The sequence below is a fragment of the Rhinolophus hipposideros genome (assembly GCF_964194185.1).
Source record: "Rhinolophus hipposideros genome assembly, chromosome: 25".
In the NCBI taxonomy this organism is placed as follows: domain Eukaryota; kingdom Metazoa; phylum Chordata; class Mammalia; order Chiroptera; family Rhinolophidae; genus Rhinolophus; species Rhinolophus hipposideros.
The window spans coordinates 474,997-488,865 of record NC_138071.1 but is presented as its reverse complement, the minus strand read 5'-3'; the positions used below and the strand labels follow the sequence as shown (position 1 = coordinate 488,865).

The 13,869-nt window shown below is 32.5% G+C and overlaps 1 protein-coding gene across 1 annotated transcript in view; it reads left to right on the top strand.

The window, feature by feature from the left end:
- TMEM168 (transmembrane protein 168) overlaps positions 1–13,250 on the top strand; it is a 46,801-nt gene extending 33,551 nt beyond the window's left edge. Inside the window, exons 3-5 of the mRNA XM_081038116.1 lie at positions 2,892–3,034; positions 5,068–5,342; positions 9,950–13,250. Of these exons, the coding sequence (XP_080894242.1) occupies positions 2,892–3,034; positions 5,068–5,342; positions 9,950–10,497 (966 nt within the window). The 3' untranslated portion in view covers positions 10,498–13,250. The remainder of the gene's footprint in view (positions 1–2,891; positions 3,035–5,067; positions 5,343–9,949) is intronic.
- The last annotated feature ends 619 nt before the right edge of the window (positions 13,251–13,869 follow it).

Sequence of the window (13,869 nt, the reverse complement as noted above, 5' to 3'; positions counted from 1 at the left end):
AAAATTACGAATAGAATTACCACATGTCCCAGCAGTCCCTCTCCTGAGTATCTACCAAAAAAATCGGAAAATATCCATAAAGGTATGTGTGCTCCGATGTTCATTATAGCTTCATTTACGGTGGCCAAAACATGGAAACAACCAGTGTCCTTCAATAGATGAATAAACAAGATGTGGTATATATACACAGTGGAATACTATTCTGCCATAAGAAAAGGTGAAATAGTATTGCAACAACATGGATGGATCTTGAGATTAAGATGAGCGAAATAAGTCTGACAGAAAAAGTCAAGAACCATATGATTTCTCTGATATGTGGTATCTAAAACAGAAAACAAAAGAACAAAACAAACAAATGAAGAAACAAAAACTCATAGATAGTAGTTTAGGGGTTACCAGAGGGTAAGGGAGGAGGGGTTGGTAAATGAGAGTAAAGGGGATCAAATGGTGAGGGAAAGAACTGACTCTGGGTGGTGAGCACACAATGTGATATAGATGATGGATTACAGAATTGTACACCTGAAACCTATGTAACTTTACTGACAGTTGTCATGCCAATAAACTTTAATTTAAAAACTTTTTTTTTTCTTTTAAGAACTTTTTTGCATCCACATCGTGGCTGTTTGGTACAGGATGTCCAGCTTTGGCCTCTCTGAGCTTTCAACATGCCTTCCTCACTAAGCTTAATCATTTCTAACTTTTGATTTAAAATGAGACAGACACACAACTCTTCCTTTTACTTGAATACCTAGAAGCCATTGTAGGGTTATTAATTGGCCTCATTTCAGTATTGTGTCTGAGAGAATAGGAGGCCCTAGAAGAGGAAGAGAGGGCAAGTCAGACAGAACACACGAAACATTGCTTAGGTTCATCGTCTTATATGGGCATGGTTTGGTGGTACCCCAAAACAATTACAATAGTAACCTCAAAGACAACTGATCACAGATCACTATAACAAACATAATAATAATGAAAAAGCTTGAAATATTGCGAGAATTACCTAATTGTGACACAGACATATGAAGTGAGCAGATGCTATTGGAGAAATGGTGCCAACAGACTAGCTCAAATGGAAGTTGCTACAAACCTTCAATCTGTAACCAACAAAAGATTCTATCTAAAATATGTTGAGAGCAAAACAGAGCTGTAAATAATTAAAAGGTAGCCCATGGAAAATTGGGCAAAATATTTAACACCACCAAATGATCAAGGGTGTATAACCTAATTAATCAGAAAATTAAATACGTGTTTTGGTTTTGTTTATCATAATGGAAAACTAAGAGGACTCTAAAGACCAATAATAGGTAATCAGCTAATTAAAATTTTATATGCAGGATAGGACCGCTATTTGGTGTTCACAAATGATTTTTAGAGTTATGTTGATAGGCTTACAATATATTAAAAAGTTTCCAGAACATATATATCTTCCCATTTTGGTAAAAAATATATAAATATATATTTGTGAACATATAGTACATGAACTCTGGAAACATTTTACAAAGTTAATACCTGTGCATGGATGATGGTACTTGGAATGATTTTATTCACATATCTTTTTCACTTATTTGTATTTTCTGATGTTTCTAAATTGGGTATGTATTCTATTATTTATGTAATTGATAATAGAATGTATCAAAATAGGGCATTATATCCATTTTTCTGTTATGGTGTCAACTTTGTTTTTTATTAAATTCTGATCAAATGAACTACTTTGTAGTATTAGAAAAATGTGTATTCATGCACTTAGGCCCATGACTGTGCAGATTGTGCAGCAGCAACACTGAATGTACAGTAGTATCAGTGTGGTAAAGACATAGATCAGGACTGAGTAACTATCATCCTTCCATTTTCTTTTCATTTAAATGGGTCCTTTAATTTTTTTGTTTTTTTAAGATTTTTTTTTTTTTTTTTTTTTATTGAGGAAGGGGAACAGGACTTTATTGGGGAATAGGTGTGTACTTTCAGGGCTTTTTTCCAAGTCAAGTTGTTGTCCTTTCAATCTTAGTTGTGGAGGGCGCAGCTCAGCTCCAGGTCCAGTTGCCTTTGTTAGTTGCAGCGGACGCGCTGCCCACCATCCCTTGCAGGACTCGAGAAATAGAACTGGCCACCTTGTGGTTGAGAGCCCACTGGCCCATGTGGGAATCGAATCTGCGGCCTTTGGAATTAGAAGCACGGAGCTCCAATCGCCTGAGCCACCGGGCCAGCCCCCAAGAGTCCTTCAATTTTTTCTGTTTATTGCAATTACTACCTAATCTTATCTCCTTTTAATATTTCTTCTGCCTTCCATTTTCCATTCTGTGTTTATGATACTTAAATGCCTTTTACTTTTTTTTTTTAATTTAGTCTGTGGAGAGTCTAAACCTTGTCAAAGGAAAACTGTATTATAAGCTTTAAATAAATAGAATTTATTTTGATAGCTTTAGAATCTTAAATTTTCTCTAAGATTTTATTCTCTTCTGGACTTTTCAAAGGGAAAACGCTTTTTAAAATATCTTTTCTGATAAAGTAAATGAGTATGTTATTTGAAAAATGATTTAGGGAATGGATTTTAACAGGAAAGGATTTCTTTTCTGGCTTTTTCTCAGCCATATCAAGAGTGGTTATATTTTTGTTTTGTTTTTTAGTTTCAGTGGGGTGTTATCTGAAAAATTTTAAAAATATGCACTGTATTTGTTTTACGACAACTTCCAAGAAACTTAGAGATCATTGCTCATCCATATATTCTTGTTTGCTTCAACTTATAATTGCTTTTAGGTTGTCGTTTTTGTTCTTTTTGGAATTAGGGCCAAAAATGTAAGTAAATATGCATGTATGTAAATATATACACTGATGCACACACTTAAATGCAGTGACATACACTGTGTAAACAGGATGCTTTAAATTTCTTTTAGCCAACAAATGGAATCTTCTTGAGCATGTTTCTGATTGTTTTGCCATTGGAATCCATGGCTCATGGGCTCTTCCATGAATTGGGTAACTGTTTAGGAGGAACATCTGTTGGATATGCTATTGTGATTCCCACCAACTTCTGCAGGTACAGTAATCTAGTATATAGTAATTAGTAATATTTTCTTGATTCAGCATTTTCTTAATATTTATATGATTATAAAATGTGATAGCTCAGTTTTTCAAAATTATATTTTTGAAATAATACTGTTGCATTTTTTTTTTGTTAATCCAAATGTTTAAAAGCCCTTTACTCTGAATAATAATACAATCTTCAGGGTTCAATTTAAATATATATATATTTTTTATAAATGTGATTAGTTTGTATTTTAGCTAGAAATCAGAAAATGAATTTTCTAAGGAAACAGCCTACCCTTTCTTTAGAAAGGGATATCTTGTTTAAGAAAACATTCCGTGAAACACTGTGGTGATACGCGTGTATAATAGAATGTACACTGGACCTGAGTCCTACATTCTACTTCTGTGTTACTTTAGGCAAATCATAACCTCTCTGAACTTCAGTATCTTTATCTAAAATGCAAATGACAGGCATGGCCAATTAGCTCAGTTGGTTAGGGCATGGTGTTAATAACACTCAGGTTGCCGGTTCGATCCCTGCATGCACCATTCCTGCATGTGAGCTGCGCCCTCCTTAAAAAAAATAGAAATAACTAAAATAAAATGCAAATGACAATACCTAGTCTGCCATCTCAGAGAAATGGTAGGAAGAGCTAATGAGAATATGAATATAAAAACACTACCTACTGGAAAATGTTATACAAATATCAGGAATTCAGAAGATTGGCAATGCAAATATATATTTGATTGCAATTTTATTCCAAGATAATTCTTGACTCCCAGTATGTGGCAGATCTATCTGAATCTGTAAATATTGCCACATTTAAATTTTTGTTTTATATAGTTAAGTACCTTTGAAATAGAAAAAAATGAGTTATTTGCCATTAATGAATTCTGATGACCAAGTATTCAGCATGCTTTCCTTGGGGTGGGGGAGACTTGAAATGAAAAAGTTTTTATCTGATTTCAAATATTTGACATAAAACCCCCAAATAGACTATTTGTATTAAATATTTTCCTCCATATTAAAGTCTTAATAAAAAGCTGAAGATTCTCATGAGAAGTAAGAGAAATAGATTTAGAAGGGTCCCAGAAAGTAAGATGTGACAACTCTACAGAAAGAATATGTGGAAAAAGTAATCTGCAGTTAGATTGTTATTCCATTATGATTTTTGCTTATACATTTCTTATTGTACTTTTTGTGATTATTAAATGTTACAAATATGGAACAAAATTTTTATTCTTTTAATGAAAACAAAGTGTTATTGAAATACTATTGATAGATAACACATGAAGCAAAAGGTAAAGTTTTCAAAATTCCTTTCCTGGATAGGAGTGATGATTTTTTTCCCCTTTCAATATCGATAGTATTTTGATTCTGCTAGTTGTAGGACGTGGTTTGTCGTCTTTACTAGAGTACCATTTTACATTTCTTCCAGGATCCGATCTAAGTCTTCAATTAGTATTCAGTAGTACATGGAATGGACCTAGGTTTTAATAATTGTTTTTAAGTGCCATTTACTCAGGTCATTTCTTTTATAATTTATGTACTTTAGTAAAACTGGAACACAACTTTATAAAGAAAACATCCCGTTTTTATAAAGATAGTTCTTTCAATATAAAATTAAGTGTATAATTTAAAATATTGCTTCCATATTTTATTAATTTTTTATGATACACTTTTGGGGTGAAGTTAGTATAATTTTGCTTTTAAAATGTCTTGGTCAGTACATATTATTTGGTGAAACGATATGAATAAAGAATGAAGAGTGTAGTGCTCTCTACATTTGGAGGTACTATTCTCCCAGCTCTCAGTTTGGTGATTGATTTATTTACAAGAAATATAATTTCTGGAAACTAGGCTCTGATTTTTGAAAGTTTAGTTCTTAGCACTAAAGGAATTTTAGAAAATATTATTTTTTTTAAATCCTGCCATTTAGCAACTATTATGATTTTTAGGTAATTAATTATAAATAAAGGATTAAAGTGTGACATAGCATGAATACTTCTTAAAAACCAAAATCATCTTTTTTTCTCCTTCAGCCCTGATGGTCAGCCAACACTTCTTCCACCAGAACATGTACAGGAGTTAAATTTGAGGTCTACTGGCATGCTCAATGCTATTCAAAGATTTTTTGCATATCATATGATTGAGACCTATGGCTGTGACTACTCCACAAGTGGACTATCTTTTGATACTCTCCATTCCAAACTGAAAGCTTTCCTTGAACTTCGGACTATGGATGGACCCAGACACGATACATATGTTTTGTATTACAGTGGGCACACCCATGGTACAGGAGAGTGGGCTCTTGCAGGTAAAGTCACCTCTGGCAATTTCACAATTGTGAAAATATACCTATTGTGGCAATCTGTCCTTCACACTGAAATGTTAAATTTCCAGAATTCTCAATTTTCCACTTTTCAGTTTACCAAGTATACATATGACTCTTTATTTTCTCTAGCATACCTGTTTAGTAATCTCCAAAGGTTTTGAGAATTATGTCATACATTTATTGAAAGAAAAAAATCTGTTTGATCTGAGACTTATAATCTGCTTCCTTTAAAGTATTTTTGGAATTATTAAATATAGTAACATTTTTCAAAAGCTAATGAACATACTTGACTAGTACTTTTAAGTCTTTAAATATTATGGATGCTAATTTTAATAGTCCTTCACAGGTACAGTTTTATTTATGTTAGAAAGCTCACCAAAATTTTAAACAGCAGGCAGTGTGATATGATGGGAGAAGCACCTGGGTCAGGAGACCTTGGCTTTGGGCCTCATGTGCCCCAATAGTGTTATTTTAGGCAAGTTATTTAACCTCTCTGGCTTTGGTTCTCTCATCTATAAAGTGAGGGGGTTGTATTAAATCTCCCTGCCCAGAGAGAAATGAGATCTCTGTAGTACTGTACATGTAAATTTGTTTGTTGGTCTTGCCAACTACAATAGGCATCCTGTAAAGTCAAGGGCTTTGTTTTATGATTTATTTGCTTATCATTTAAAACAGAGCCTGGCACTTCGTAGGGGATGCTTAAATAATTGATAGATGGATGAAATCATTGAATGAATCATGATTAAAAAGATAATTTTCTTGTTTTAGATTAGAAATAATTCATTTAGGTTATAAATAAAAGGATTACAGAAAGACAGAGGCAGAACTGCCAATACAGAAGGAAGGCAACAAACACGAAATTAAAGCAGAAATGATTTTAAACCATCATGGGCTCAGTAATTTCATGCCAAATTTATAACCAGGTTTTATCAGAAAGAAAAACGTTTTTGTAATTTTTTGCTTTTGGAAATAAATACTGAATAATCAGTGGCTATCTGGTAGTAATGGCAAACTAACATTGGGCACGTTTGAAGCACAGCTACTGTGCTTGGTACTTTCTACACATTAAATTTAATATTCACTTGAAATCCTTTGAGGGTAAATACTATCACCTCTATCATCTGCAGTTTTCAAAGGATGAAATGAAAGCTGAAAGTGGTTACATAACTTATCTATTGGTCATACTACCAAGAAGTGAGGAAGCCATGATGGAAGTTCAGATCTGCCTGATTTTCTTTATGTACCATGTCGCCACCAAAGACAAAAAACATGAAGGTAGAGAAATGGCATATTCTGGTGAAGTACATATTTTTGTTAGCATAGTTCACCCATTTTCAAAATACTAGAATATAGAAGAAAATTGTCAATATTAAACTACTTGAATATAATTTATAAAATTACTTGACCTTAACTTTTTAATAACTTGATATAGAAAACAACTTTTTAACTTTTATGGCTACTTCAATTCCAGGTAAATGTAGCAGTTTGTGTACTTCAGACCACAAAAAGAGAAAAAGTTTTGGTCAAAAAATCTTTGCAGACATAGACTTTCATACCTAAAAGCAGAGATTCATTATTGAAAATTTACTGAAATGCTTATAATAATAAACTCTCCCCACATGAAATGGGGGGAAGGCATAATTTTGGTTGTCATGCATAAATCTTTAGTTATTTTTAGGTATTACAAGAAAGTAATTTTAAAAGTAAGCTTGTGTTGTTTACATGAGGGATTTATTAATATACACATTTTTGAAAAAGTTTGCATGTATTTTAAATCTAAAAATTTATTTCAAGTATTTTATAAAATATGGCTTTGGAAATAAATTCTAGATGTACTGTTTACTAATATTTATATTACCGTTTTTTTGTCCTAGGAAAAGTAGTCACCACGATAAATGCATATATATCAGTCTTCCTAAATTTTCATTCGCTATCAGGAATAATTTGTGAAGACTTAAAAACTTTAAAGTAGGGTCATATTTTAGGTAAATGTTTAGCAGTTACATTCTAGAACGGTATCTTTACATTTTTTTTCATGTCACCAGTAAATCGACCATTATGGAATTCTCTATCGGCCAACAAGATTTGTTCCTGTATGTGTAACTCTGTCAGAGACTTTATTGTAAAAAGCAGAAAACAACAATGGAGAGAGCATAGCTTACCACAGCTCTCCCATAATTCAGCAGCTATATTCATACTCTCACGGCCTGAAACACTTGTTGGTAATCAGGTTGAACCAGGCCCAGAGGCTGAGCTTCTTTTCAGTCCGTTTCTGCCCTAGTCTGACCCAGACACCGACCTCAAAGGTTAACGCTGCCTCAGAAATAGTATTGAACACCCTTGCTCTGAAGAAAATGCTTTAATTCATTCCAAAGCAAGTGACAAAGAACTCTAAGCTTTGAGAATTTTTTAATAGCTATCTTTCTAAAAACCTCTAAAACAGGAAACATCATGACTGGTTTTTACTTGAGTTAGCAAGTTAAAAGCAGGTTCAGAACTAAATATCACTGTGAAAAAGAGAATCTATATTTGCCCTTTATCCCGTAATATGGAACCTGATATTTATGCCTTTTTCTTGAGGGTGAAAAACAATGATGGTAATGACAAGAGAGGACAAATGAAAAAAATGTAGATAATCTATAAAGCACTTTATCATATACCAAGTCTTTAAAAAGCAATTTCAAGTACTTGGACTGCATCAGGTGACTGTTATTTGAGATAAATGTAAGTACTTTGTATCTGGCCAAAAGCCAAGAACCAATTCATAGAACAGAGCAAAACAAAACAAGAGGAAAGACATAGTCGGTTTAAAAGGGTTTAAGTCTCTTGATATCTAAAGAGCATATGTATAAGAGAACATGTATATAGAACATGCTGAAGAATATTTGCTGAAATAGTTATATAAAGCAAGTTAGACAGTGATGTTTTATGGTAGACAGAATTTGTAAAATAGCTCTTGTAATTTATGTCATCCTCTGATCTTTAGAGAAATATAATAGAACTGGCAATAATAAAAAAGTTAACATTTGACCATTTTTGAAAAGGCATCTTCAGGAAGTATATGTGAAGGAACACAGTATTATATGTGGAGACCATGTATTAAAATAGTGCCTTTGAGATGATATGCTGTATAAGACCAATTCATGAAACAAGTTTTTTTATTGTCAGCATCTAAAATGTAGCAGGCTGATGAATAAAAGAAAATTATAAAGAATGTGATACACCCTGACTTAAGATGTCATACGACTAATAGAGTCCAGATTTTGAAGGATTCTTTCTGACTCTGGTATGGTCATTTTGATAGTTTAGCAAAGAGGATAGTTGATGCTCTTGGTAGAAATGTATATTGGGAAGTTAGGTTTTGGATACTGTGCCAGTAAATTGTAGCAAGTTAAAAATTTTTTGTAATTATAAGAGTAACATATGCTCAATGTAGAAATTTTGGAAAATATAAATATCATTTTATTATAAAGTTCTCTCCTAAGATTTTACCATAACTTATCTCTACTCCCCCTAGTTGTTTTAGATTTATACTAGCTTAGATAACAGAGGGAAGAAGATCTTTTTATGTAATTTTTTGCCCTCATTTCCGCACTTTCCTTAGAACAGATATCTAGAATTGGAATGACAGTATCAGTGTACCATTGAGACAGAGCCAGGACTAGGGTGAGGTGAGGATGGCAATTGCCTCAGGCACGAAATTTAAGAGGGTGCCAAAAATTAAATAGTCAAGATATTTTAATGTAACATATTTCAAAATCAAACTTAATGCAAAACTAGCCTATTAGCTATAAGACTGGTTTCTAGGTCAAATTTATTTACTTTAGACCTTTCTGTGAAAACTACTTTTAATCCTTTGTTGTTTTTTAGTTATAAAACTGATTTAAAAATAAATTCATTCTAAACTCATTTTTAGTACAGGGAGGAAGTTTCTTATTCATTTAGTAGCTACCTACATATGAGAACAAGGTAAAATTATTTTATCAGTGGTGTAGAATAGGGTTGGCAAACTTTTTCTGTAAAGGCCCAGATATTTTTGGCTTTTGAGTGTCATAAGGTCCCTGTTGCAACTACTCAGCTTTGCTACTGTAGTTGAAAAGCAACCACAGACAGAACGTAAATAAATGTTATTTATGGATACAATTATATGACATTTAAATTTCCAGTAATTTCCCATGTCACAAAATATTGCTCTTTTGATTTTTTTTCAACCATGTATAAATGGAAAGTCAATTATCTCTCAGTCTGTACCAAAATAGGTAGCAGGCTGGATTTGGCCCACAAGCCCTATTTGCTGCTTTTGATGTAGAATATTAACTTTTCTTTATAATTTTATTTTTTCACCAAGTTCAACTTTATAAAACAATTTTCTTGATTTACTTTAGCATATCTCTTTTTTATGTAACAACTATGATTGGTTTTTTGTTTATTTTTATCTGAAGTTGAAGTTTGTTTTTTAAAATTTTTCTGAATAGATATAGACCACATACTTAATTCCAAGAATTTAAAGAAAATACACTTACAACAAGAGTATTCTTAATGAGAGGCTTCAGAAATTATTACTCTATTGACTTTTCTTTCGTTCACAGGTGGAGACATACTACGTTTTGACACACTTTTGGAATGGTGGAGAGAAAAAAATGGGTCCTTCTGTTCCCGACTTATTATTGTATTAGATAGTGAGAATTCAACCCCTTGGGTGAAAGAAGTTAGAAAAATCAATGACCAGTACATTGCAGTGCAAGGAGCAGAGATGACAAAGTCAATAGATATCGAAGAAGCTGACCCCCCACAGCTGGGTGATTTTACAAAAGACTGGGTAGAGTATAACTGCAACTCCAGTAGTAACGTCTGCTGGACTGAGAAGGGACGCACCGTGAAAGCAGTGTATGGTGTGTCAAAGCAGTGGAGCGACTACACGCTGCACTTGCCGACGGGAAGCGACGTGGCCAAGCACTGGACGTTGCACTTTCCTCGTATTACGTGCCCACTAGTGCATTTGGCAAATTGGTTGTGTGGTCTGAACCTTTTGTGGATCTGCAAAAGTTGTTTTAGGTGCTTGAAAAGGTTAAAAATGAGTTGGTTTCTACCAACTGTGCTGGACACAGGACAAGGCTTCAAACTTGTCAAATCTTAATTTGGAACCCAAAGTGGAATATTATTGAGAGTTCATACTAACTTGCCCTTTTTTGTATTTTTTTTAGTTGTGAAAAATATCTTGCTACTTCTGTAGCTGCTCCCACTTTGTCTTTTCTCAAGTGTTAATGGTATATGTAAGGTGTTGGGAATAAGCATTATTTTATACTAAAAGAATGAAGATAGTTATAAATTCTGACTCTGTAAATGCGTAACTTTTAGATTGCGTAACTCTAGATTGTAAAAAGAACAATGCACTTTGAGGAATGTTTGCATATATCTCTGATCAGAAAGAAAACACTTGTCTGCTCTGCAGTAGCCAATGAAAAATTACTAATGCCTTATTTTCTAGGCATAGATTAAAGGATATAGACCAGACAATTTGTTTACTGTTATAAGAAAAGTATGAATTTGCTTACAGAAGAATATTTTTGTGAACAGTAAGTTTGAGTCCAAGACCATTTGAAAACTCTTTCTTAGGAACGGAAAAAGAAAGAAGTCTGCCTGAAATGAATGCAAAATTTGCTCATAGTCCATCACTTTCAGATGTCTTGGTTGTGACCTGTTACATACCAGTATAGTAGAGAAGCTCAAAGCATTGTTTAGATCAAAACATTTTTTATGTAGGTAGTAACTTAAGAAGCTAGAACTTACACGTTGCTCTTTCATGCATTGTTAAAGCCTTCTGAAAGTTCTGGCAATTCTAATTCTTTCTCAGGATAACCATACTTTCTTAATCAATAGTGTTTTCAGCTACACATTTCTTCCAAATAAATTGTCTTCCCTTTTGAAAAGTAACCTTATAAAAGAAAGTTAGTAATTTCTTGTTGATTTAGGCTATTTTCTCCAAAATGATTTTGATCTCTATAAAGTTAATGTTCTAACATGAAAATTATTTTTCAAATCCCCATTAGTGATAACATTTTTTTAAACAAAGTCAAAGGATAGGAAACAGGTCATTTTTTTTCTTGTATACATGTAATGTATTATGTAAAACAGTATTCATGTTGACAGTTTCAGTTAAGCATAATGGTATGGCTGTAATTTTTAAAATTTAATTGAGTGTTTTGTCTGATTAAAGCAGGCACTGACCAGGATAATAGGTAATTTACCTCCTATTTCCATCTAGTACTCCTTACATTCTAAATTTTCATCTCTGGGAAATAACAAAAAAGGAATATAATTGAATTGGGGATAATCTAATCTTTGTTGTTAAAATGGTGTCACTTCTCACCATCAAAGCCATTTTTTCAGCCTCAAAGAGACAAAATACTGCCTCTACCATTTCCTACTGGTGACTTGAAAATTAAAATTTTAGTTAGGAGAAAGTCACTAAGTGTCAGGGAACTTGTATACCACTATCTATGCAGCATTGTTATAGTCTGATTATTTCTGTGTTTTGAATATGATTTTCCTAATGCTTTGAATAAAAGTTTGTTAAGAATTAATTTTTCATGTAATGTGCAAGTAACGGTTACTGAATATATAGTATATTAAAAATGATAGTCATAAAAAATGCCCATGCATTCGAGTTCATGTTGGTAGCAGGTTGATTTGAAAAGTTCCAGTATTTGGTTACATATTGAATATCAACATCATCCAAATGGAATATAATGTTTCATTACTATTCAGAAATAGTGTAACAGAAAAACTAAATGTTAAAATTATGAGCTTATAGCTACAAAACACAGTTATTTTAAATAAAATCTTTTAAATTTCTGAGCCAATTAGCTTTAACTAAAGCATATCTCTGTACCCTGAGGAAACCAAACATTCTGCATTCTTTATAAAATATTAAGATGGTGCTAAAAATCATATTCAAAAAGTAGCAGACACTTTTGCAGCCTCAAAGATAATATTTTGACACATATTTTATATGAAAATACAACCAAAAACCGTCTCGGCTGAAAATGTGACTGGAGCCAATTTATTAACCAAAGAGTTACAGAATGTCCACTTTGATGAATTCTCCTACCCAAACAAATAAAAAACTGTAAATGACTCATAGGAGATGGCATCCTAAGTTAAAACTGCCAATTTTAAAACAGTAATGTCACTGATAGTGTAGAAAGGGAATATTATGGGAAAAATAAATTGGTTACTTTTACCTAAAGATTAAAAAATAGATCTGACAGTTAATGAGGCTAAATTTATCATGGTTTTCAATTTATATATGAGTATGTATATGTTTAGGAAGGAGTTACTTGGCGTGATAGCAGTTATTTTAGGGCAAAACCCTACCATTCCACTAAAATGAAATAGATAACATGGAAATATTTTTCAACATACTGTTGGCTTAATTTGTTTCCTCACATGATACCTTGCTAAAGCCATAAAAGCACTACTCGTTAAAAACATGTTTAAAAAATGTACACTGTTACGTGATAAATTAAGGAGCCAAGTTCTTTCTCTTCCCGTAACTTTTCAGTTACACTATTCTTTTATTCAAAATTTTGCTTTAGTTTGCTCTTGCTCAACTCTTTTTTCCCTGGAATTCTTGGTCTAAGAGCAAGTTTGTCTTGCTCTTAATAAATACAGAAGTCTACAGAAAAGACTTTTCAGAAGACCATTTTTATGACCACTATTTCATAAGTTCTATGCTTTTAAAACATTACATTGTTAATTAAAATGAATTTATATTTAGTGCATTCGTGGGTAGAATTTTTTTTTTAGTAAAATTTTCATTGGAATCTATTTGTGACTGTATTTTGTTTGTAAATTTTGGCTTAAATACATTTGCTGTTCTGGGTATTGCCTTTTTATATGTATTCTTTCACATTTGAGCTTAGTCTCTTTCAAAGTAATGTTCTACATTACTTTTCCACAGGTGATGTGATAGTGAATATTATGTATGTCAGAAGAAAATGGCTTAATTTTAGGAATGTGATGAGGTGTATTTGAGAGTAAATGTTCAAAGGAGTTACATCTGTGAACATCTATTGGAGACTACTAGACTGGCATCTCTTTCAGGCAGAGGCTTACACACATCTTGGTATTTCTGGTACACAGTTACCCACAAGAGGACCTTGCCCATATTAGATATTTTAAAAATATTTTTGATTGAATGAATTTAGAGTCCTATGGAAAAATTGGAGTAACTTGATTGTAAATTACTACATTTTTTTTTACAATTTTATTTTAAAATCCACATTAAGTTAATTATTACTAAAGACTTATGGAGTCAGTAAAAGTAAAAATGTCTCACATTTGTAGTTAAAGAGTAGTGTCAAGATGAGGGAGAAAAAAACTCAGTCAGGTTTGAAGGAAAACAGCTGGTATCACAAAATAATGGCTTTTTGTGGATTGAGTCATTTTCATAATGACATATTAAATCTTTCATTGATTTTTTTCATTAGAAATATATAGACAGATT